The following is a 24,668-nucleotide window of genomic DNA, read 5'->3' on the forward strand; positions in this document are numbered from 1 at the left end:
GAAACAGGCCGGCCAGTAACCACCGTGACTGCTGGCAGCGCCTGCGGACAGAACTAGGGGCCTTGCAGGCGTCTCTGCCTCTCTCCTCAGCTGCCCTCTGAGAAACTGGAGTGGCTCGGGGAAGGTGGGAGCTGGGCCTGGAAGGCAGCCTGCCCCAGGGGTGCCAGAGTGTGATGGTCAGGAACCTGTCCCCGCCACATGCCTTGCTTTGAGCCAGCAACCTCAGGCAGGAAGCTTCACCTCCCTGTGCCTCCATCTCCCCTTCTGTAAACTGGGGTGAGGCTAACAGGGCCCACCTCCAAGAGCTGCAGGGAGGAAGAAAGCACGTGGCATGGGGCAGGGTACCCAAGAAACACTCCAACGACTATGTCGGACAGCTACTTCAAGGATGGCTACCACTTGGCTACCTTGCTTACCGTCCCCACTCAGGCCAAGGCAGACATCACTAATCAAGCGTGGCACTCTTCACCCACGAGCTCCCACCCTTCTCCAGGCAGTGCTACTGAGAAGAGGAGCCGGCTGTGAAAGGAAGCCTATGTTCCCACCCCGCCCCCTCAGGGCCCAGGCTCCTCTCTCACGCTGTTCTCATCCAAGGGCGGTCGGGGCACTAGCAGTGATACAGCTGCCAGTCCTTCTCCACCTTCACCTCTCCCCACCCTCACAGGCCCCCATACTCACCTGGCGATGAATCGTGCTTCTGAGTGGCGGCAGGCCACAAAGAGGCCTTTGATGACGTCCATCTTCTTGGCTGTGGACTGAAGATATGGGGGAAGGGCAGTCAGTGCCTGGGGTGAAGGGAGGGGAGGGGACCACACCTACCGCCAACCATGCTGCCTGGGGAGCTGCCACCCTTGGAATACCTGCCCCCCATCACCCTCCTCGCTCCCCCATTCCACGGCCACGCGCTCACAGCGTGGTGAAAAGCTCGCTGTCTTCTTGCCTCCCACCCTAGCTTTGCTCAGCACATGTTTATGGAGCCGTGTCCCACGGCCTCCACTAGATCAGGGCTAGACTCTCAGGAAGAGATTCCCTCGGTCTTGAGAGCAGCAGAAGGAAAGGAAACTCTGATCCCACAAGCAGGACCAAGGCGATCCAGCCCTGAACAGTCTAACCAGAGCCTTTTGGGTCCCCAGGGGAAAAGGGTCTGGAGAGGGGGTGAGCCGCCTGCCACTCACAGCGCTGCCGGCCAGCTGCGCGATGTCCCGGAACTTGGTGAAGACGCCGGAGGCGGTGAGGGCGGGCGGGGGCAGCATGAGCCTCTGGGTGCTGCGGCTGCTCTCAGCCACCAGGCCCACGTCGCCCTTCTCGGCCGCCTCGGCCCGGACCGACTCGAGCTGCCGGCCTTGGGGGGCGGAGAGAGAGGGTGCTGAGGGCAAGGAGAGGTGTGGCCACACGGCTCCCGGCTCCAGGCAGCCTAGATGATGAACCCGTCTACACCAGAGGGGATGTCCGGGGTGGTGTCATCAGTGTGTAGACGGGACTTAAAGCCTTGGGGTGGAATGCGATCACCAGGGGAGCAAGTGTAGACGGAGAAGGTGGCCAAGGAACCCTCTGCCTGTCCTCCAGTTGCTCACTAACATCCTCCGGCAGAGCCCAATGGGCCTTTGCTTGTTTTCTGTCACCTTATCCTTTTGAAGTCATCAATTTAAATACAGTGGAGGTGCTCTGGCCTTACTTATTGTCTAGGCTGGGTCCCATGGACGCCCCTTGCTGTAAGAGTAGGCGGCTGGACCCCTATGTTCAAAGCAGCACTAGTCACAATAACTAAAACATGGAAACAACCTAAATGTCCATCAACAGATGAAGGGATAAAGACGTGGCACATACATACAGTGGGGTACTACTCAACCATATAAAAAGAATGAAACAGTGCCCTTTGCAGCAACGTGGATGCAGCTAGAGACTACCATACTAGGTGAAGTCAGACAGAGAAAGACGAATACCATATGATGTCACCTATACGCGGAATCTAAAATATGACACACATGAACTTATCTACGAAACAGAAACAGACTCACTGACACAGAGAACAGACTTGTGGTTGCCAAGGGCAGTGGGTGGGGTAGGGAAGGAGTGGGAGTTTGGGATTAGCAGACGCAAACTATTATATATGGGATGGATAAACAACAAGGTCCTACTGTAGAGCACAAGGAACTATAGTCAATATCCTGTGATAAACCATAATGGAAAAGAATAGGAAAGAGAATGTATATATATTGGGTTGGCCAAAAAGTTTGTTTGGTTAGTGAATACATTGTTCAATAAAACTCTTGGTGAAAATGAAAAATGTGTCTTTTATTTTTACTTAAAACCGAACAAACTTTTTGGCCAACCCAACATGTGTATAACTGAGTCACTTTGCTGTACAGCAGAAATTAACACAACATTGTAAATCAACTCTACTGCAATAAAATACATTTTAAAAAGAGCAGGAGGCTGGGAAGGTGGAGGCAAGTTATCACAACAGCTCTGCCTAGCAGTTCTCAACCTATCAGAACCACAGGCCCTTCCCAGGACAGGCATTTTGTGTCACTCCTCTCTACTCCGGAAGAAATGCAGAGATGACACAACTTACCCACACGTATCAGGTCAGCACAATGCCCCAACTCATGTACGAAGGAAACAGAGGGAAAGCAATTCACAATGAAACAGCACGCATTTCAATCTCTGGCCGCTTGGCCAGAGATTTTTCTTTTTTTTTGACAACGACCTACACTTATCTATTCCACAGCATCGCTGATACGCAAAATACAAAGCAGGTTCTGGTGTCTGGATCCACCCCAACTCACTTCCAAAACAATTATATTCCAAAGGTTTATCTGGAAGCCACGAGGACACATGACCGAGTTGCCAGGCCCCGTGCCTGTAAGTGGTATCGCCTGACCAACTCTCCACACCCCTTGGGCCGGGCAGCCGAGGGGGGCCTGAGGAGACGCATGTGAGCGTGAACACGGAAGGGTGGAAACGGCCTCGGCCCCTCGGTCCCGTCTGGCAGCGAGGCCGGGCGGCACTGGCTGCCGCCTACTCTCCACTCCTATGTAAGGAGGAGAAATCCTTCTTCCTTTGCGCCAGCGTGGCTGGGTTTTGTGTTACTGGCAGAGGGAAGTATCCTAGTGGACACAGTCTGCAGCAGGTCTGGTGTGATGTCAGCACCTAACAAATGTGTCTTGAGAGAACGTGTGGGAGGGTTCTGATCTCAGCTCCTCTGGTTCCAACGACCCCATGACTCTCTTCCATTCCTGGTCAATCTTCCTCAGGCACCTTGTCATCTCACAAAACCCTCAAACCTCTTCTTCCTTAAGCGCTGGTGCTGCGCAAGGTGTGACTCAAAGTCCCGCCCCTCTCCTCCCCAGAGACCCTCTCCCTGGGCACGAGAACTGGCCAGCACATAACCAGGCTTCCGAAGCTCAGGGCTCCCAGATCCTGCTCTGTGACCCAGATCTCCTGAGCTTCGTCTCCTCGACTGTTGGGTGGCCCACAGATACAGGTTGGTCCCAAGCTGAATTTAGTAACTTCCCCTGGACCAGCCTGCCCCTCAAGGTGTCCTGACCTGGTGGCGGGTCCATCATGATGGACCCAGGGGTATTCTTCTCACCTCCTCCATCCCTGACCCCCACAGGCAGTTCCCTCCTGGGCCCCGTCTCCCTTCTCTTGCCCTCTCCTCTGCTGCCCACAGCTCCCCTGGACCTCTGCCCCACTTCCTCCCCGGCCTCCTGGTTTCCTGTCCATCCTCCACACGGACCCAGAACTGACCCTGCCCTTTGCCTGCTCAGGACCTTTCCACAGCTCCCCGACGCCGTCACAATAAACACGGAGCATTCCAGGCCCTTGGTGGGCAGGAGGCCCTGTCCACATGGCCAGCCAGCCTCTCCTAAGCACCGAGGGCTCGGCCCTCGGAGGCTGCCGGCCCCGCCCACACCCTGCTCTTTCCTCATCTCCTCTCGTGACTCTGCTGGTCAAAGCCCTCCTACCTCCACAAGCCCCAGCCCTCAGTCCCGGCCCCCGTCCTGCTCTGGGCCCACCCTGACCGGGTCTTGGCGCAGACCTGGTCCTGCTTTCCCCCCGCACCCTGCTCGCTGCCCTCGCTCTCCCCGTCTCTCCACCTTCCCAGTCCCCCTCCATCATCTCCCAGGTGCTCCCGGCCTCTCCACTCCCTCCCTCGAAGCTCCCCCCACCACCGCTGGGGCTTCCACCACAGCGTCCCCCTCACCTGTGGCCTGGGCCACCGCCTTGAGGAGGATGCCGTCGCCAATGCCGAGCTCCAGGCCCTGCTGGGGCGGCCCCAGGCGGTTGAGGCTGAGGTAGAGGACAGGGAGCAGGTCAGCAGGTGACAGGGCCGCCACGGAGCGCAGGAGGTTGCTCAGTGTCTCCACCATCCGGAGCCTGCAGGAGGGGACGGGGCGGGGGGATGTGTGTGACCACCTGGCGTTTCAGGACCAATGTGGGGCGGCGGTGGCAGGATAAAAGGAATCCGGGAACAGAGACGAGGAGAGGGCTCACGACCAGTGCCCGGTGTGTGACCCGAGCCACAGGCACCGTCACAGGCTGCTGGGGGGAAAAGGAATTCCATTTGACCGTCATCTGTAGAGAAGTAACAGCTGACGCATATGGACTGTTTTCTAGGTGCAGGCACTGGTGTTAAGCTCTCTGCATTCTCTAACTCCCTGAACTCTCACAGCTTCCCTGAGCTAGATATTATTTGATTTTACAGGCAAAGGAACGGAGGCGTGGAAAGATCGTGTAACTTGCCCAAGGTCACAGAGCTAGTATCAGACTGAGATGGGGTCCTCGCTACAAACAAGACCTGGATTTCCTCTAACGTCGAGGCATGTCAGCCAGGTGGCGGCTACTTCTGACTACTTAGGCTAGACTCCATTCCTGCCACCAGGAGGCGGGGGCTGTTTCCTCATGCCAGGGGTCTGGGCTCACCCTCACATCTTGCTCTGACCCACAAATGAGGCAGAAATGATGGCTGGGCCTCCTGAGCCTGGGCCTCCAGAGGGCCTGCAGCCACTCTCGTGGCCATGCCCGTGGCCTGTGATCACGTGTGTCAGGGTGAAGCTGAGAGAGGAGAGGTTAAAAGGATTAAGCAGCTGGAGGCACAGAGGCTGCCAGAGAGACAGAGCCTGAAGGGCCTTCACCCAGCGGCCCCGGCCAGGCCGGCCTGGTTAATTACCGCGCAGAAACCTCTTCGATCTTCTCAAACGTCCGGGCCACAGCCAGGTAAGGGACTCTGCGAGAGGAAAAGAGAAAACAAGAGCTGTGCGTACACCCACGCTGCCCCTCCAGCCACCTTCCTCCCCACACCTCCCTGGGGACAGCCTTGCTAAATCCCCAGATGCACGCAACCCCCCCCCCCAGCCACCGCCTGGGGCTTTCTCTCCGTCCCCTTCAGAGCTGCTGATGGTCCCCCCAAAACATGGAGGGGAGAGATTTGCCAGTTTTCTCCCACTGAAGCCTCCGGAGACAGGGCCTCCCGCAGTGCCAGGGACTGGAGAAGGACAGTCTGGGGAGGGCCAAGCCTCACCTCTGGCCCACCTTCCAGCAAGCATCGTCGACGGGATGGTAGTTGTTCTTGGCAGGATTGTAGCTGGATGGGTCCAGGTGTCTGTGGAGGGAAAAGGGAGACTGTAGGGTAGATGCCTGGGTCGAAGGGAAGTCATTCCTCCCGCTAATATTTATTGAGCACCTACTAAGTGCCAGGTACTATTCCAGGCACAAGGGCACAGAAGTGACTGAAAACAAGTTTGCTAACCTGGAGCTCACATTCCAGAGGGAGAGTCAGGGGGAAAAGACAAACAAAAAAACGTAAGTGAATAAATCATTTTAGATAAAAAATATTTTAGAAAACCAAGTAGGGGGAGGAATCACGATGGTAGGTGCTACTTCAGAGGGCGGTAGGGGAAGGCCAGAGGAGATGTTTGGGCAGAATGATGTGAGGAGTGAGCAGTGTGGGTACCAGAGAGAAGAGCATTCCAAGCGGGGGGAACGGTGAGTGCAAAGGCCCTGCGGCAGACACACGCCTGGCATGTTTGAGGAAAAGAAAAGGAGTCAGCGTGGCTGGAGTGGAGCAGCGTGACCTGAATGCTTTTCAAAGTCCACTCCAAGAGGCAAGGACCTCCCCCGGCCTCCCTCCCTCACACTCTGGCTGGAACAGCAGGAGGAGGGTACAGTCCCTGGGTGCCACAAAGAGCCAGGCACCGTGTTAAGAGCACTACATCTGCTAGCAATCAGCCCTGTAGGCAGGGACTCTTCTACCCTCCATATCCAGATAAGGAAACTGGGCACAGAGTGGTTAAGTAGCTCACCTGAGGTCACACAGCTAGTAAGCAGCACAGTTCCAGAGACTGTTCTAAACCTCTACATTATACATGCCTCTAGAAATGCCTCACACTGACCCCAATAGAGCCACCACAGTCACGCTCATTGGGGTTAAAATCCCTGCTCCATCACTGACCAGCTGTGTCGTGGTGAGGAAGCAGCTTCCCTCTCTGAACCACAGTGTCTCCATCTATACGATGGAGCCACCAGGAGTCCCTACCCTGACACGTTGTCATGAGGTTAAGGAAGAAATTATGGTGAGGGTTCCCACTCCTTGGTGCACTCTGTGGGGAGCATTTTTAGAACAACACTGACTCCCCAGCCTCAGGCCTATTTCTCTACCGAATGTGGGGGGACAGAAGGGCGAGGGAGAAGACTTCAGATTTTTTTCGGCTCTTCAGCAGATCCTGATGCACAGACAGGGCTGAAGATGGCTGAGCTGGACGGAGCATGCTCAGTGAGCTGTAAGGACTCAGCATTTGGTAAGTGGTAGCCCTCCTGGTCCTTCCTATCATTACAATGAGAGACGGCAGAGCGCGGTGGGTAAGAAGTTCTACAGCCGCACTGCCTGGTTCAAATCCCAGCTCCACCATACACCCCGTCTGCGACCTCAGCAAGGCAATCAAAATTAGTAACAATAACAATAACCGTAATAATAATAGCAGCCACAGCTTGCTGAGCTTGGGCATGGCCAGGCCCGAGTCTAAATGCTCCAAACCCTCAGGAGGAAACTGGCCCAGAAAGGCTAAGCCACTTGGCCAAGGCCGCACAGCTGACAAAGGTAGAGCTGGGATTTCTAACCTCTCCACAATACTGTCCTGCCTCCAAGCCTCACTTTTCTCACCTGTGAAATGGGGATATCAACAGAAACGACGCACAAAGTCGCTGTGAGGCTTCGATGCATTAGGATATGGAAGGCACACTGCCTGCTGCCTGGCACACCGTTAACAGTGGATAAAAGAGCGTGTTTTTGCCACTGATAAGTCCCCATTTTAAAAGCAAGGAAATTGGAGGCCCTGAAAGATTGTCTCCTGGAGGCAGCCATCAGCAATCAGACTGGGAATATGGCATAAGCAAAACCATCACAGGGCGTCCCTGGTGGCACAGGGGCTGAGAATCCGCCTGCCAACGCAGGGGACACGGGTTCAAGCCCTGGTCCAGGAAGATCCCACACGCCGCAGAGCAACTAAGCCCGTGCGCCACAACTAATGAACCTGTGCTCTAGAGCCCATGAGACACAACTACTGAGCCTGCGTGCCACAACTACTGAAGCCCGCGCGCCTAGAGCCTGTGCTCCACAACAAGAGAAGCCACCGCAATAGAAGCCCACACACCGCAATGAAGAGTAGCCCCCACTCACAGCAACTAGAGAAAGCCCACACGCAGCAACGCAGACCCAACGCAGCCAAAACTAAATATAAATTAATTAATTAATTAAAAACAAAACAGAAAACGATCATAGTATCACATGAAATAAAAATCAGGACATAAAACTTCATGTCAGACAACGATTTTGTTAGAGAAACTTATTTATAAATAACCTAAGCATGGACACAGGCCCAGAAGACAAGATGGGGCAGTGCTGAAAAAGAGGCCAGGCTTAGGAACCAAGTGGACCTAGGTTTCAGGCCTGGCCCTACCCCCGCCTCCCTGTGTGACCCAGGGAAGATGACCTAACTTCTCTGGGCTACTAGTCTCAACGTCTGTGCAATGGCTAAAATACCTGCTTCTTCTGCAGGACTACTGCAGAGATGAAGTAAAAAGGCGTAACAGAAACCTTTAGCACCGGATCTGACACACAGTAGGCGTCCAAGAAAAGGAGCCGGCCGTTCCTACAGTGCAGTCACATGCTGAAATGGGGCCATTTAATCTCAGTAATCAGGTCTCAACTGGGGTACAAAATTGCCATTAAGAATCCCCCCAAAATTTTTATTAGAATAATTAAACCCTAATCACAAAATTTTAAGGCTGAATGAATGTTTGGTGACTACCGGTCTCATTTTCGGAGGCCTACCTACAATCAGGTCAGAGAGATCTTGGACTCACTGCCTTATTCTGTTTAATCTGCTGGCATCTCTACAATAGATCCTGACTCACCCCTTGGTCTCGTCCTTTCTCAGAGCGCTGGGTCCCTCTTCTTTTGCTTCTTGTTTGATTGCTGGCTTCCGGGGAGCTGGGAATGAAGCAGGGAAATGGTGGGTCCTTTCTCCTTCTGACAGCCCCTGCCTGCCAACCACTCTCCAGCCAGCATTGCGAGAGGCGAGTTAGACTTTCTAACCAAGTTAGACTTTCTAACCCACAGGAAGGCCGCATTCTCTGGAGAAAGATCCACCCGCCTCTCCCCAGCGCAACCCTGCAAGGTGAGGGGGAGAAACTCACAGAAGAAACTGCTGAGCGTCTTGGGAGCTTTGGGGGGAGGCTTAGCCTGGCCGTCCTCCTGTGGTCCCTGCTTCACGGCCACCTTGGGCTCTGAAACGCTTTCTGTTGGGGGCTTTGCTTTGAAAGCGAGAGAGGTCAGATGGTGATGCAAACTATTTTTTTTAACCTCAAGGTCATTCTGACCCTGAAGATGGAAGACATAATCAATTCTGCCCTTTTCCTTTCCATAGTTTCATTTTGGAGCCTCTCAGGCCTGATGCTTTAGGACTAACTAGTGGAATTCTAGCACCTGGCCTGAGATTGGAGACTTACGGATGGTGGGAAAAAAATCTCGGTACAGTAAGAAGAAAATATTCCCACTTCTGCAGGTGCAGAAAATCAGATACGATCCTGCATCCTAAAAATATCCCCACAGCGTTCTTTCTGCCATGGGAGTCTTCTGGACACCTCCCTGCAGGAGCTGTTCTATGGCCTGGAGGGTAACTTTAACCTCTAAAATCTTGTAACTCACCCTGGTTATCTAACTTAAAAAAATTATTGCTCGGGACTTCCCTGGTGGTCCAGTGGTTAGGATTCTGCACTTCTACCGCAGGAGGAGCAGGTTCGATCCCTGGTTGGGGAACTAAGATCCCACATGCCGTGTGGTGTGGCCAAAAAAATTTTTTTTAATTAAAAAATTTTAAAATTATTGCTCAATTAATAACATACAGTGCCTACAATTTCTGAAAGGTATTTTGCTGGAGGATGACTGGCTCTTTTTTTCCTCACATGCACAGAGGAAAAATAACAATAAAAATAATAATAGCGGACTTCCCTGATGGTCCAGTGGTTAAGACTCTGCACTCCCAACTCAGGGGACCCGGGTTCGATCCCTGGTCAGGGAACTAAACTAGATCCTGCATGACGCAACTAAAAGATCCTGCACTCGGCAATGAAGATCCTGCATGTCACAACTAAGACCCAGCGCAGCCAAATAAATAAATAAATATTTTTTTAAAAAAATAATAATAGCAATAGAACCTATAATTTCCCCTAGAATTTGCATTTAGACAACACACTGGAGAATCTTATTTAAGTCTTATCTCATCTGAGCCTTAAATTAACCGTCCTCCAAAGACATCTGACCCCCAAAACCAGAGAGGTGGGGCTTCAGGGAGGAAGAGGACCAGAAACTCACTGGAGGTCTTCAGGGGCTCAGGGGGTGACCTGGGCTGGTCCCCTTCTTCTGCTTCCTTCTTGTTGCCCCCTTCAGGCTCTGTGAGGCTTTCTGTCGGTGTCTCTAATTCTGAGGACCGATTAAAAAAAAAGCCAGATGGCAAAAAGTCACTATGACCACTCCCCACAAAGGGCATTTCGATTCCCAAGACACTCTGCCCCCGTTTTTTCTTCGCTGTGCTGACTGAACATCTGTGAAGTGACGAGAGGTGTGAGAGCCCGCTCCTGGTCAGCCCTGAACCAGGCAGGGCCCTTGAGGGAAACCAACTCCGATGCTCACTTGGGCAGCTAAAAACAGAGAGGGCCAGTCTTTTCTTATAAACCATTATTTTAGAATTATTCAATGCAAAATAGAACTGGAAAGGGTTCAAAATGCCAACAGTGACTTGTTAGAGATAAAAATAAAGGTGTTGGTTTTTTTTTAAGCTGACTGGAAAAAAAAAAAAACCCACCTCCAGGGTAATAATAAAAACTGCATCAACTAACTTGGGAAAAATCTGCCTCAGTAGAAAGAAGCCCCACCTCACCCCCCAAAATCCCCAGACACAGACAATGGCTAAAACTGCATGATTTATAGTAAAATTTGTTACTGACTAAAAATTGCCAACTGGAAATCAAATCTCCACCAAACTCAGATCTTCCCTGGGAAAGATAAACCTAATAAGGACCTTTTATTAAACAAACACATTGACAGTGGCAAAGGCTACGATTATTATGATCTCGTACAGGCCCCAAATGATCAATGGATCAGGTCTTTATGGGTGTGTTTCCCACGGAGGACATTTTACATCTTCAAGGGAAATTGGTGACATCTGCTGGACACCGTATGACCTACTAGCTCAGGGTATTTTGCTTGTCAGTATTAGATCACATTCCTGGCAATTCCTGACGTTAGCTTTCTGCAAGGCTGGGTACTCACTGGTGGTGTGATAAAAACCAAGTACTGCACAAAAATCACCAAGGAAAGTGGCAGTGTTCAACTGGATTCCAAAGTCTGAGCAATTGTGCAGTGCCCAGGAGGCATCACAATTAGTAACTAATTATGATTATGTAACAGTGAAATTAAATATTATTTTTCCTTTCAACGTTATATGTATTATTTTCTCAAATGCCCAAGTTGCCAGAACATAAATAAATAGTTGTTCAGACTTAACAAACCGAACAGTAAAGGTATTGGCCTTGAGGCACCGTGAAAAAGTTGCTAAGGCACCATGGGCCCTGGAAGTTTGCGAACCTCTCTGCTTTCTGGTTAAGATTTACAACAAAAAACAAACCATTTAGAGGAAAATATATTCCCTATGAGAAACATAAAAATAGAAGAGAAAAATGAGAAGCTGCATATGAATTCGTACTGAATTAAGATGGCCAAACGAATGTATTCCAGAATGTTTTCATGACAAAATTCCCCGGGTGGGGCTGTGGGATTCTGACAGACTCGTGTGGATTCTTGGACAGAGGTGTCAAATCAGTGGGGTCCTCACAGCCTGCCCTCTCAGACAGGCCCCCGCCCCTCCAGATCACACTTGCGCGCGCGCACACACACACACACACACACGCAGTCAGTCCCACAGGCCCCTGCCCCTCCAGATCACACTTTCTCTCTCTCTCTCTCTCTCTCTCTCTCTCTCTCTCTCTCTCTCTCTCTCTCTCACACACACACACACACACACACACACACACACACACAGAGTCAGTCCCCAACCCCAGGGCCTTACCTTCTTCCTCCTCCTCCTTCCTCTTCTTCTTGGTTCCTCCGTCCTCGTCCTTGCCCTGCTCTTGCAGGACATCCTGAAATGTCCGTTTGGAAAGCTGCTTCCGGGCTGGGAAGGCAAAGGGCTCAGTGTGGCCTCCTTGCCGGCCCGCCTGCCCCACCCCGGTGAGCTCAGACCCCGCGATGATGGGGCCCTGAGAAGGCTCTGGGCCCCTGCCCTCCTCCGCCTGCCCACAGCCACGGCTCCCGTGCAGGCCGCTGCTGCTTCCTGGCTGTGTGACCCCGAGCAGGTTCCTTCATCTTAGGAGCCAACAGCCACCCTCCTCTCTGCCTCACCTCTCACCACACACTATCCTCAAACCCTTCCTGCTCCCCAAATTACACCTTATTGCCCAGAGACGCCGAGGTGTATGGGATTCCCCCATGTGCCGTGCTGTTCCCACCTGGAGGCCTTTGCACGGGCTGTCTTGGCTGCAACACTTCCCAACCGCCCTTTCTCATCATAGCCAACCCTAACCCATCTTCCAAGACGCAGGCCAGATGGCACCTCCTCTGGGCCCCCTCAATCCAGAGCTCCCCTAGCATCCGGCGTTACCACTATTTTTCCTTATACCAGCACCATCCGTGGAAATATGCAGTGAGCCACGTACATCATCTTTAACTTTCTAGTGGCTACGCTGAGAAAAGGAAAAAGAACCAGGAGAATTGTTTGAATAATATCGTTTACTTAACCCAATAAATCCAAAATATGATGATTCCAACATGTTTTGAATATTAAAAGAAATGAGTAACATTCCTTTTTCTATGCTAAGTCTTCAAAATCCGATGCACTTAAAAGCACGTCTCAATTGGGCACTAAATTTTCATCAGAAATACTCGATGTGTTTAGATTTCATGGATTTTACCGTTGAGAAAGTAGCTTCACATATCCGAGTTGATCAAATTATTGCAAGGCTTCAATAATTGAAACTAGAGTTAGCTTTCCGATTTAAATTGAATTAAAGTAGCATTAAAAATTCAATTCCTCTACTGTACAGCACAGGGAACTCTACTCAATACTCTGTAATGACCTACACAGGAAAAGAGTCTAAAAACAGGTGAATATACATATATGTATAACTGACTCACTTTGCTGTACAGCAGAAACTAACAATACTGTAAATCAATTATACTCCAATAAAAATTTTAAAAAAATTTTAGTTCCTCAATCACCACGGTTCAGGATCTCAGCAGGTCATCACCCTGCGTCATGTGGGGGGTCTCTCCCCTGTCCCTCCCCTGTGTAAAAACCTTCCCAACCCCCCTGGCGACAGAGGTGCCGCTCCTCAGACGGGCTTTCCATGGACCTTCTCTAGTCTCATTGCTCGTTGTCCCCAACCCCACGCTCTGAGCACCAACACACCTACCATCAGTGCCCCCAAGGCCTTTTCCCCTCCTCAGTCCCTGCTCACTCCTCTTCCGTCCCTCAGGGCTCAGCTTGGTTAAGCTCTCTTCTAGAAGTCTCCCTTGAGTCAGGGGCCCTACCCTGGGCTCCCACAGTGAGCTGTGTGGCCTCCAGCACTGCACACATCACAGTGACAATAACCGGCATTTACTGAGCGCTTACTGTAGGCTGGGCCCAGTTCCAGGCCCTTACACGTATTCACTTTTAATCCTCCCAGCATCTCTGGGTGGGAGGTACTGTAATTATCAGTCGTTTTAGGGATAAAGCCCAGAGAAGGGAAGTCATTTGCCCAAGGTCACACAGCCAGTGGATGGTGGAGCCGTGCTCTTAACCACAACGCTAAAATCGGAGCTGTCACGAGGACGGCTGAATGATGCAGAAATCCAAGTGTGGACAAACACAGGCAACTGAAAGGGCGAGGCCAGGGGGTCCTTACCCGTGCGACGCTTCGGGATCCCTGACGGGGAGACGACCATGGGAGAGGTGCTAGAGTGGGAAGGGCTGCTCTCAGGCAGTGTGCCAGGACTGGGAGGGGAGACTTGTGGGGAATCTGGAGCACGCTTCTGGAAGGGGAGAGAAAGAGCAATTCCTGAGTGAGAGGAGGAAGGAGGGAGCACCCAGCTACGTCATTTTCCAAGCACTTGAGAGTACAGAGGGACTCAGCCCCACTTAGGCCTCATCCCCTCTTACCTGGGCCATCCCTCCACCATCCTGTGTAGTTTCATGGTCCCAGACTGTCCCTATTATGGACCCCAATAACAATTCTTTTTTTTCTAAAGTAACAGAATCTTTGATTTTTAGCTAGGCATAATACAGCCCAACTAAAAACTACACTTCCCAGGATCCCTTGCAGCTAGGTGTGCTCAGGAGCCCGAGGACTACACTTCCCAGCCTCCCTTACATCTAGGTGTGGTCAGAAGCCCCAGGTCTACACAATGCAATGTAAGGATATACAGGTCCACTGGTTCAAATAACATTCACCTAAAGGCAAGTGGAGTGCCCTGCTCTTCCCACTGGCTGAATGTGGGCATTCACTTGGACAAGGGCATCTAGGGATGGCAAGCAACAGTATAGAAGCACCCTGGGGCAGAGTTAGCTGAGGAAAAGACGAAGATGACAAGGAAGAAGCGGCTTCTGAGGGGCCTTGGAGGCTCTGTAAGGACCAGCTTTGGCCTGAGCTGGCAACGCCAGGGGGTTTGAGCAGGGCGAAGACAGGAGCTCACTTCACCATCGACAGACTGAGAAGTGCTGCACTTCAGACGTTATCCTCAGAGCAGCCAACAGGCATGAAATGACTTAAATGAGAGGAGCAAGTGAGCCGATGCACTTGAAGGTAGAAAGCCCTCCCACAACAGGAGAGACTGGACGGATTTCCGAGCCCTTCCTCTGTAGCAGGCATTCTTCTCTGATCCGTATGTGAATCGACTCACTGCACCTTCACGGCCACCCTACGAGGCGAGGGCTATCTATCGGGAGCTGCTCGTGCCAGCTGAGGCTGCCCAGGCACCCCAGGCCAGGGAGCCGAGCCCAGCCGCCGGGCAGAGGCGGGGTTAGGAGCACAGAGACCAGGCAGGACCACTCAACTCCTCCACCCGCTGGGGCATCATCTCCAGAATTCTCCTGAGCAGCCACTGCACTCAGCTCCAAAGGCCAATGGGAATGATGGTTTCTTCTGGTAAATGTGGGCAGGCTGCTGGGGCTCTACCTGGATTTTGGGGGGCTTGGGGGCTTCCTCCTCCTCGTCCTCCCCTTCGCTGCCCAGGACCCGGGCCGTCTTCCTCCCTGGCCTCTTCACTGGAGAGTCGCCCTCAGGTACCACTCTATTCCGCTCCTTCAGCGCCACCCTGGAGGATGAGAAAATGGAGGTTTTATTCCAGCAGATAGAGTGGGGACGCTACTCCCAAATTCTCCAGCCCCTTCATTATGTTTCATTCCCTTCCTTGCCTTTCAAGCATTCAATGAACATTTTCTAGAGGCCTCCTCAGCATATACTCTTAGTCACGCATCCACCCATCCCGCTCTCTGGAGGCCTCCTGTGTGCCCACCCTGTGATGGGTGATGCTGAGGAGCACGTGAAGTCCCTACTGAGGGCGGAGACTGGCCTCCAACATCCCTTTGGAGACGCTTTTTCAGTCATGTAGGCCCGAGTCCCCTAGGTAGGGACTACATTTCCCAGCCTCCCCTGCAGCCAGGTATGGCCATGTGATGAGTTCTGACCAATAGGATGTTGACGCCTGCAACCTGCTCCTGACTGCTTGTCCTCACTGCTCTCTTATCCCTAGAAGTTCGACTTGCTGACCCCTTTGACAATGCAGGTGAAGGCAGGACAGAGCAGAGAGAGAGGGAGAGAAAGAACCTGGGTCCCAGTACCACCAAGTGGTACAGAGTCGCCTAGCTGCCCCAAACTGCTTAAACAGCTCAGAATCTTTCAAGTGAGAAAGAGGCAATTTTAACTTTAACCAAGTCACCATGACTTTGGTTACTGGTAAAGCAGCCCAACGACTCCCCTAACACCAGCTCTGAGGCACTCCCAGTCTGGTGAGGAACACAGACACGGCCGTCAAAATACAACCAATATGGCTGCTGATGGAAGTCACTTAAGGGGCTCAGAACACAGCTGATTCCTACCGGTTTCTGCACTCATAAAGCTCGCAGTCTGGACAAAGACCAAGATGTACACAAACACCTCCCTACTTAGGTCAATGACGGCACGCTCTTGTCATGGAACATTAAAGAGAATGAAGTGAGTTTAGATGAAGTGTGTGGCTCTAAGACATTTTTTTGTGGGGAGAGAAAGCAGACTGTCAAATCTGTGAGAGGAGTTGCTGTTGATTTTATTCACTGCTAAACCCACAGAGTCTAGGTGCCCGGAACATAGCAGATTCTCAGTAGATATTTGTTGACTAAATGAATCTATGCAGTATGATTCCATGAATGTAAAAGATACATGTTTGCCCATATGTACCTGCAACTTGCATACAGAATAATCCCGCTTTTCCTATTTAAAAATAAATTTAAAATGTGTATTATTATCTGTTGTATGTCAGGCATGTGCCAGCTACTTGAGATATAACAGTGACCAAAATGAGAGTCCCTGCCATCCAATATATAAGTGTGAGAAACACTTATTCATTCAGCAGTTATCTATTGAGCACCTACTATGTGTCATAACTAACTGTATTAGGCGCACGTATGTTTTTATGCATAGAAAAAAGGTATGGAAGGATATACCTCAGATTGGTAATAGTAGTTTCTCTGGAGAGTAAAACTGGAAGCACTTCAAATTTTTATTTACCTACTTCTGAGCTGATGTATTAATAATTACCATGTGTAATTCCACATGTGGGTATCTATGCTAGAAAAAAAAAATCTGCACGTGTGCTCAAGAAGTCACACATACAGACTAAACTGCAGCATGGATTGTTTCAGCCCAAAAGTGGAAACAACCTAAATACCCATCGGTAGGGGGACGTTAAATAATTTCTACAGCACATCCATAAAACGGAACACAAAGCAGAAGGTAAAAGGGATCCGAGGGTCCTTTGTGTTCAGGAGTGGAAAAGATCTCTAAGTCATACTGTCACTGAAGAAAGCAAGTTCAGGAACCATATACGCAGTATGATCTCTATTTTTCAAGACATTAAAACATGTCACAGAAAATAAAACCACACACAATAAGTGTGTATATATAGCAGTGCAAACACAAAAGGGGCAGATCTAAAAGTCGAGAGTGTTGATAAATTATGACCTCATTCTTACCACTTACTGAGCGTCTTTTATGAACCAGGCACTGTTCTATAAGTCGTTAGTGTGTTAATGCATCAAATCCACACAGAAAGCCTGATATAGATCATGATACCCTGCTACCCGTGAGGAAACTGGGGTACAGGAAGTGAAGTTACTTGCCCAGGCTCCCAAACTGGGGACGTGAGCTAAATCTACCCTGAGTGCATGCTTTGGAAAGCTGACCGGTCCAGGGGCAGGGTCTTCCCGAGAATCTGTGACAAGGACGCTGGAGGAAAGAACATTGTTCTCTTCTATTTAGATGCGGCCAGTGGCAGGGTCTCTGCCTCATGCAGTCTGCTCCAGAATGAAGTCAAGACACTGGGACGGAGCGCTGAAGACAACTCTGAGGCCCTGGATCCAGCTGTGCCTGAAGATGACCCTACCCTTGGCTTGTCCAGTTACCGGAGTCAAAAATTTCCCTGTGGGGCCCTGAGATATTCTGAGCCAGGTCCTGCCTGATAAAAGGAACAGATTCACCACATCCCAGCCCCAGAACGTACTTTGGAGGGGACTCTGTTTCTCTGGTGCTGTTGGATATCTCCTTCTCTGGCTTCTTCACTTTGCCCTCTTTCTTGGGCTGGAAAAATGACCTGGAGGAGCAGAGGGTGGGGTGCGGAAAAGTGAATGATAACAGAACCAATAACCCCTCTAACACACACCACATTCCACAGCTTCCGATGCCCGTCCCCGTCCCAGGACGCAACAGAAGACTTCAAACAACCCCCTTAGACCAATAAGGAAAACTGAGGCTTATCAGATGGAGGAGGCAACGTTCTGCTTATTTTTCTGCCCCAACTTGCCACTCACCTGAGACAGGACACATCCCGATTTCCATTCCACAGGGATTAACTATGCACTTACTATGTGCCAAGGCCTGTCCTTGGAAGCTAGGGGCAGGGCAATGACCCAGACACATATGCCCCTGCCCTGGAGGGGCTGACACTCTAGTGGGGTAGGCAGACATTAGCAAATAGGTAAATATAAAATGTCCAAAGGCGTTACGTGCTCTGAAAAAGATAAATGTGCCCTCCCCTCTCCCTGAGCCTGATGAGGCTGAGTGGCTTGCCCCAGAGAGCAGAATACTGAGAGGGGAAAAACAGGGGCTTGACGGCGCAGGGACCTGGCCAAGCGAGGAAGGTTCACATTGCCTATGATGTCTTGGGGACGTCGTGCACCCCCAATATGAGGCAATGAGAGGGCACCTCACCTCAGTGCCCAAAACCCCAGGCTAATTATGAGAATATCGGACAAACCAAACCGGGGGTAAGGCTACAGGTGTCATGACAAAGAAAGCCTGAGAAACTGTCACCCAGAAGAGGCATGACAGCTAAATGCAACATGGCTCCAAATCAGATCCTGGAACAGAAAAGGACATTAACAGATAAACTGGTGAAATGCAAATGAAGTCTGGAGCTTAGTTAAAAGGAATGTATCCCTGTTGGTTCCTTTTTGTGACCAATGGACCACAGTGATGTAAAGTGTCAACAACGGAAACCGGGTGAAGGGTGTACAGGGACTCTCTGTACAACTTTACAACTTCCTGGTACGTCTAAAATAATTCCAAAATTAAAAGTTTACTTAATCTTTAAAAAATAAAATAGGGACGTCCTTGATGGTCCAGTGGTTAACATTCTGCGCTCCCAATGCAGGGGGCATGGGTTTGATCCCCGGTCAGGGAACTAAGATCCCACATGCCACATGGCACGGCCAAAAAAGGAAAAAATTTAAAAATAAAATAAAATAAAGCAAGGTGACAGAAAGCAATCAAAAGTGCTGTCATCCCAGGAGAGACTGTTCCCAGATTTCTCATCACCTGAGAAAAATGCAGCATAGGATCTGTGTAAGCCACCAACTCCCAGGTCTCTGTGGGTGACATCCAGGTGTGGATCTGTCTAGAATCCATCCCCTCCTTCTGGGAATAGCCCTCCACGTTCCTCTTGTGATGCCCGTTCCCCCACATTCTCTCAGTCCCTATGGTTCGCGTGGGTCTGCCCTTTCACCCACAACCAGGGCACAGGCCCTGGGCCTGGCCACTCAAGGCCCTGCATCCCTGGGGCTACGACAGTGGCTGGCTCAGGGACCGGCATGTGGCCCAAGGTGGGCCAATGAAACTTAACTCTAGATATTGTTGTGACAGCTGGGAGAGAGACCACCTCTTTCCACCGGGATTGCTGACTCTAGGATACTAAAAGCCTAAGGAAGACAGCCTGCCAGAGTGATACAACATCCAAGAAAGCAGAGCTGAACGATGGAGACAGAGTCCCAGTGAGAAAGTCTGGACAACTGCATCTGACTATTAAAGCCAAGTTTCGGGCTTCCCTGGTGGCGCAGTGGTTGAGAATATGCCTGCCAATGCAAGGGGCACGGGTTTAAGCACTGGTCCCGGAGGATCCCACATGCCGCGGAGCAACTAGGCCCATGAGCCACAACTACTGAGCCTGCGCGTCTGGAGCCTGTGCTCCGCAACAAGAGAGGCAGTGACAGTGAGAGGCCTATGCACCGCGATGAGGAGTGGTCCCCGCTCACTGCAACTGGAGAAAGCCCTCGCACAGAAACGAAGACCCAACACAGCCAAAAATTAATTAATTAATTAATTAATTTTTTAAAAAGCCAAGTTTCCACTACACAAGCCAAAGAATTCCTTTTCTGTTTTTCCTGAAGCCAGCCTGACTGAGTACCAGGTTCCTCAAGCCGGGCATTACGGGCATTTCAGGCCAGATCACTCTTCGTTGTGGAGGGCTACCCGGGGCATTGTAGGATGTTTAGCAGCCTGCCTGGCCTTTATCCACTAGATGCTAGTGGGAAATTCCCTCTCCCCCCAGGTGGTGACAACCAAAAATGTCTGTTGTTCCCTGGGGGACAAAACTGCCCCTAATTGAGAATCAGGGGTCAGGGTCTCTGAACCTTGCAACTAAAAATTTTGGTTACTACACTACCCATTTTTCCGATCCCCTTTCCCACTTTCCGTACTGCTCAACTCCTGGAAATCCCTACGTGAAGACTAACCTGAGTTCTTCTAAGATAAGGCGCAGAGTCAGAGAGGGGAGGGGAGAACTTGGAGTATGTAAGCCGGTGGCAGGGGTGTGGGGAGGGTACTTACATAATACTTCGCTGCATGATGGCGTCAGAATCCTCCCCTCCCCTGTCCTCCTCTTCTCCAGTGGGCAGTTCCTGAAGTAGACATCCAAATACTTGGTGAGGATACTGATTGTGCGGGGATCAAGACAGAAACTTTCACACATTGAGGTTTGGGGAAATCACCCTGAAATCTACATCACCTGGCTTGAACTTGACACTCACTGAACAGCCCATCATATGGCCTGTCAAACGTACAACGTGCAGCTGCTTTAACCAACTAAAGAAGAGAATGCATTTACCAGAAATAAAGAACGTCCACTCTGAAGATAGGGATAGATGTCTCCCTTCCTATGACAGCCGGGCTAGTAGCCCTTCAAGGACAAGGTTCCCTTCCCAGGTGCCACGGCCATACTGACTCACTGTGTCTGCATGCTAACCTTTTTTTTTCCTCTTTTTGACACCTTGAAGGAATGTACTCCCAGTCGTGTTTGATGTACGTTCTTTGTTCTAACAAGATATAAAACTGTGCTGAAAACCATGCTTCTCTGGAGCAGTTCCTCAGAACTGAGAGGCTGTCTCCTGAACTATAGTCCTCCGTTTGGCTCGAATAAAACTCTTTTTTTTCTATTCCCATTATAGATCATTTCTCAATTATTTACATTGACACTTCTTTTCAGAAAGAAAAAGCCCCCACAAAATCAGAAACACGAGTGTCCCCATCAAGAAGAAACTCTAGTTTTTACAGACCAGAATGATTTGCTGGTGAGATTTATTAGTGAAGAAAAGAGGTCTGAGTCAGAGAACAGGCGCTTCCTTTACCGTATGGAGCCTGCTTTTTGTCTAATACAATGACATACTGAAGACCAAAAGGTTTTGTTCAGTTGGTTTCTTTTTTAGCTAAATTTTCAGGTTAGTGAAAAAAATTTTTGCATTGATTATATAATATGCTACAATGGCTGTGAGACATGGCAGTTCATTAAATCATACCCACAGGGCTAAATAAATCAGCTGTTGAGCTGTTTCTAAGGTATACTGTTAACACCCTCGTGGGGGGCACACCAATCTCAAAAGGGTGCGGAGTGGATGATTCCATTTACATGACACTCTCCAAAGGACAAAACTCACATGGAGATGAGCAATTGCCAGGGGGCGGGGGCTATGAAGGGGCAGGTAGCACAGGGAGTTCCTCTGGGGAGACGGCACTGTTCTGTATCTCAGTTGTGGTGGTGCGTCCACAGATCTCTGCATGGGATCAAACTGCATAGACAGAGACAGTCACACACACACAGGAGCGCATGTAAAAACTGAACAAGGGCTAGAATCCAGCTAACAGTACTGTCCAAGGCTAATTTCCTGGTTTTAATACTGGATTACACTAATATAAGATGTCACGGGCTTCCCTGTGGTGCAGTGGTTAAGAGTCCGCCTGCCAATTCAGGGGACACAGGTTTGAGCCCTGGTCTGGGAAGATCCCACATGCCACAGAGCAACTAAGCCCGTGCATCACAACTACTGAGCCCGCAAGCCACAACTACTGAAGCCCATGCGCCTAGAGCCTGTGCTCTACAACAAGAGAAGCCACTGCAATGAGAAGCCTGCGCACTGCAACAAAGAGTAGCCCCCGCTCGCCACAACTAGAGAAAGCCCGCGTGCAGCAATGAAGACCCAACGCAGCCAAAAATAAAGTTAAAAATAAATTAAAAAAAAAAAATGATGTCACCTCTGGGGCAAGATGGGTGTACTATTTTTACAACTTCCTGTGAGTCTCTAATTATTTCAAAATAAAAAGTAAAAAACAAAACAGAATGAAGGCACTATTACTGCTATAGAAAGAAGGCCTAGATCTAGTAACATTTTAACTAATAACAATAAATAATAAAGGAGGCAGAACAGTGGATATAATATGCTATTGATTTTGCAAGACAAGGGAAAATAAGAATATACATATTCGTTAGTACTGCTTATTTCAGCCAATCAGAAACTCTGGAAAGATAACCAAGAAAGCAACAGGGAGGGTGGGAGGGAGGGAGACGCAAGAGGGAAGACATATGGGAACATATGTATATGTATAACTGATTCACTTTGTTATAAAGCAGAAACTAACACACCATTGTAAAGCAATTATACCCCAATAAAGATGTTAAAAAAAAAAAAAAGAAAGCAACAGAAGTGGCTGGGGCCAACAAGGTGACGGGCTGTGAGCCGAACTGGTCACTGTGTACCTCTGTCCTGATTTTATTTTGAACCATACATATTTATTACCTGTTCGACTTTTTTACTAAATAGTAAATCTAAGCCCCAGATAACTTTTCTAATTCTCTTTCTCAGCCCCCCACTGGCTCTTCCCTCTGGTGAGGCCCTGCCCCCCCACCCAGGGCCAGTCCCCTTTGGCCCAGCTCTGAGCTGATAGGCTGCCAGGAAGCCTCCCGGGGGCACCTGCTGGAAGAGCAGCTCACTCTCCTGGCCTCTCACGGTGGTTAATTAGTACTTCTCTCATCACACTTATTGCATCCACCCCGTGGTCCCCAGATTACATTCAGTTTAACTTTCCAAACAGATATGGGGCTTTGGAGCCATGAAGCTGTGCCTGGTTCACTCCCACCTCCTCCAAAAATTATTTCCCAACCTTCAGACATTCTTCATACCACCCTGGCAATTTCCACCATATCTAGGGAAACCCTGGATTTTTTTTTCACTGAATTATTTTTTCTGTGAAAGAATCAACTTCTTATGAACTGGGGTGCTTAGTGGGCGGTAGGCACTCTTTCAAAACTTTATATGAATTAATTCATGCAAAAGCTATTACAATTCATCATTGTCCTGATTTTACAAATGAGGTGACAGAAGCACAGAGAGGTCGAGTAACCTGCTCAAGGTCACACAGCCTAATGAGTCGCAGAGCCAGGATCCAAAGCCAGATGTCTGGCTCCAGAGTCCGTGTCCTTAACCACTAACATTCTGAGGGTGAGGAAGGAAGGGGTCCCTCCATATTGGGATCGAGGGAGATGAAGGTGGCCCTAGATCTGGGGGCTGTTGAGATAACAACTGTACCAACGATAATGTGACCCCACACTACCCAACCACCCACTCAAGCATTTCCAACTGTTATCCCCATGTCACCGATGAGAAAAGTGAGGCACAGAAAGGTTAAATCACTTGTCCTGAATCACAGAGCTCGTGAGCAGCAAACAGGGGATCCAAATTCAGACAACCTGGCTCCAGATCCTAGGCACCCTGCACTCCCATTTCTGTCACTCCCACAGTCAGAACAGCAACGCCTGCCACAAATAGGAGACAGCCGCAAAAATAAAAAGAACAAAACCAGATGATTAGGTTGTAGTTAAAAGCACTGGCTGCTGGAGGCTCTGAGCCCAGACCTGCTGCTTTCTGTTTGTTCAAAGCGCTAACTAACCAAGTGCTGGAGGGGGCTGTGAAAGGCACCCTGCACCAAACGGAGCCTTTCTAAGACAAACTGAAAGAGAATATAAAGGGATTAACTTTCTCCTTATGAGCGTTAGTGTTATTTAATGTCATACCCATACACCACTTCCAGCTTCCTTAAGTAATTCTGTTAATTTTTTAATGTGTGAAACTCAAATCAGAAAAAGCCTTTACTGCTTAAAGAAGCATGCTGAAATAAATAGGGACAAAATGTCAAGGTGTCTGTAAACTAGTTCAAATATTTCAGCAAATGCCTGAAGTTTGCTTTAAAATAATTCAGGGTTTTTGGGGGGAATTAAGGAGCATATAGACGAAATAAGAATGAACTATTTTGATAATTCCTGGGGCTGGGTAATGGGTACACAGGGATTCATGAACTACTCTCTACTTTTGTGTATGTTTGAAACTTCTACAATAAACGTTAAATTTTTTTATTCAGAAAATCAGACGATGCAAACATAGCAAAATGTTAACAGCTGTAAAATCGAGGTGGTGGCATATTATCCTAGTTGCTCTACTTTTCTGTCTGAAAGTTTTTATGAGTCAAAGGTGAAAAAGTAACCTAAAATTGGGAATAAAAATATAATTTGCATATACAGCCCAAAGCTCAGAATTCATGAAAATCAATAAGGTAGTGAATAACCCAGCCCCTTTCCCCCTCAAAAAACACTAGTATTGGTACGAGTCCCTCACTTGAGAAAGTTCTAATCTATCCTGGACATGAATTATCTGTCAAAGTCAAGATCTTTTCTTCCCAACCAGCCAGGGAGCCCCTAAATTCACTTCCACACAAGGAAGAACAGAGCCTCACGCAGAAGCCACTGCAGGGCTCCCAAGACTTTCAGTCTCTGGGACAATACAGGAAAGGAAACCCAGTCCCAGCTCTTGAAAAACCTCACAGGCCCCACTGTCAAAGATATGCAAAGTACGGGACGTCCCTGGTGGTCCAGTGGTTAATGCTCTGCGCTAACAATGCAGGGAGCAAGGGGTTCGATCCCTGCTGGGGGAACTAAGATCCCCACACGCCGGCGCGGCCAAAAAAAAAAAAAATGTGCAAAGTAAATAAGGATGAAATAGGACTCAGCACTCCAACAAGGAGACTGGAAAAAATGAAGGAAGGAACGAACAAACAAACGAATTAACGAACTCGACTAAAACCCAATTTCTTGATTCGAAGCTCAGGGCTCAGGGCCCTGGCGTTAAATACCATTTATATGCTGATTTATATCTCAAACAGCCTATTTATTCTCCAACCACCACCCCTAAGTTGCCAGCCAACTTCCTTTAGGAACC

General features: G+C 49.6%; 1 protein-coding gene across 7 annotated transcripts in view; it reads right to left on the reverse strand.

Moving 5' to 3' along the window:
• Positions 1-24,668, reverse strand: part of LIG1 (DNA ligase 1) — a 41,658-nt gene that overhangs the window by 11,933 nt on the left and 5,057 nt on the right. For 5 of the 7 annotated variants that reach the window (XM_029205853.1, XM_029205819.1, XM_029205838.1 and 2 more), the window contains exons 2-14: positions 19,957-20,027; positions 17,357-17,446; positions 14,776-14,914; positions 13,507-13,633; positions 11,631-11,735; positions 9,878-9,985; positions 8,701-8,817; positions 8,419-8,494; positions 5,528-5,608; positions 5,177-5,233; positions 4,211-4,383; positions 1,176-1,342; positions 679-755 (exon numbers count right to left, since the gene is read on the reverse strand). In XM_029205853.1, coding sequence (XP_029061686.1) covers positions 679-755; positions 1,176-1,342; positions 4,211-4,383; positions 5,177-5,233; positions 5,528-5,608; positions 8,419-8,494; positions 8,701-8,817; positions 9,878-9,985; positions 11,631-11,735; positions 13,507-13,633; positions 14,776-14,914; positions 17,357-17,446; positions 19,957-19,973 — 1,334 coding nt within the window. In that variant the 5' untranslated portion in view covers positions 19,974-20,027. Of the gene's footprint in view, positions 1-678; positions 756-1,175; positions 1,343-4,210; positions 4,384-5,176; positions 5,234-5,527; positions 5,609-8,418; positions 8,495-8,700; positions 8,818-9,877; positions 9,986-11,630; positions 11,736-13,506; positions 13,634-14,775; positions 14,915-17,356; positions 17,447-19,956; positions 20,028-21,059; positions 21,343-24,668 lie in introns of those variants that run through there. The other 2 variants (XM_029205799.1, XM_029205809.1) reach the window with 2 other exon arrangements.

The sequence above is a fragment of the Monodon monoceros genome, unplaced genomic scaffold (genome assembly GCF_005190385.1).
Source record: "Monodon monoceros isolate NGI ecotype Baffin Bay Population unplaced genomic scaffold, NGI_Narwhal_1 Super_Scaffold_10, whole genome shotgun sequence".
NCBI lineage: Eukaryota > Metazoa > Chordata > Mammalia > Artiodactyla > Monodontidae > Monodon > Monodon monoceros.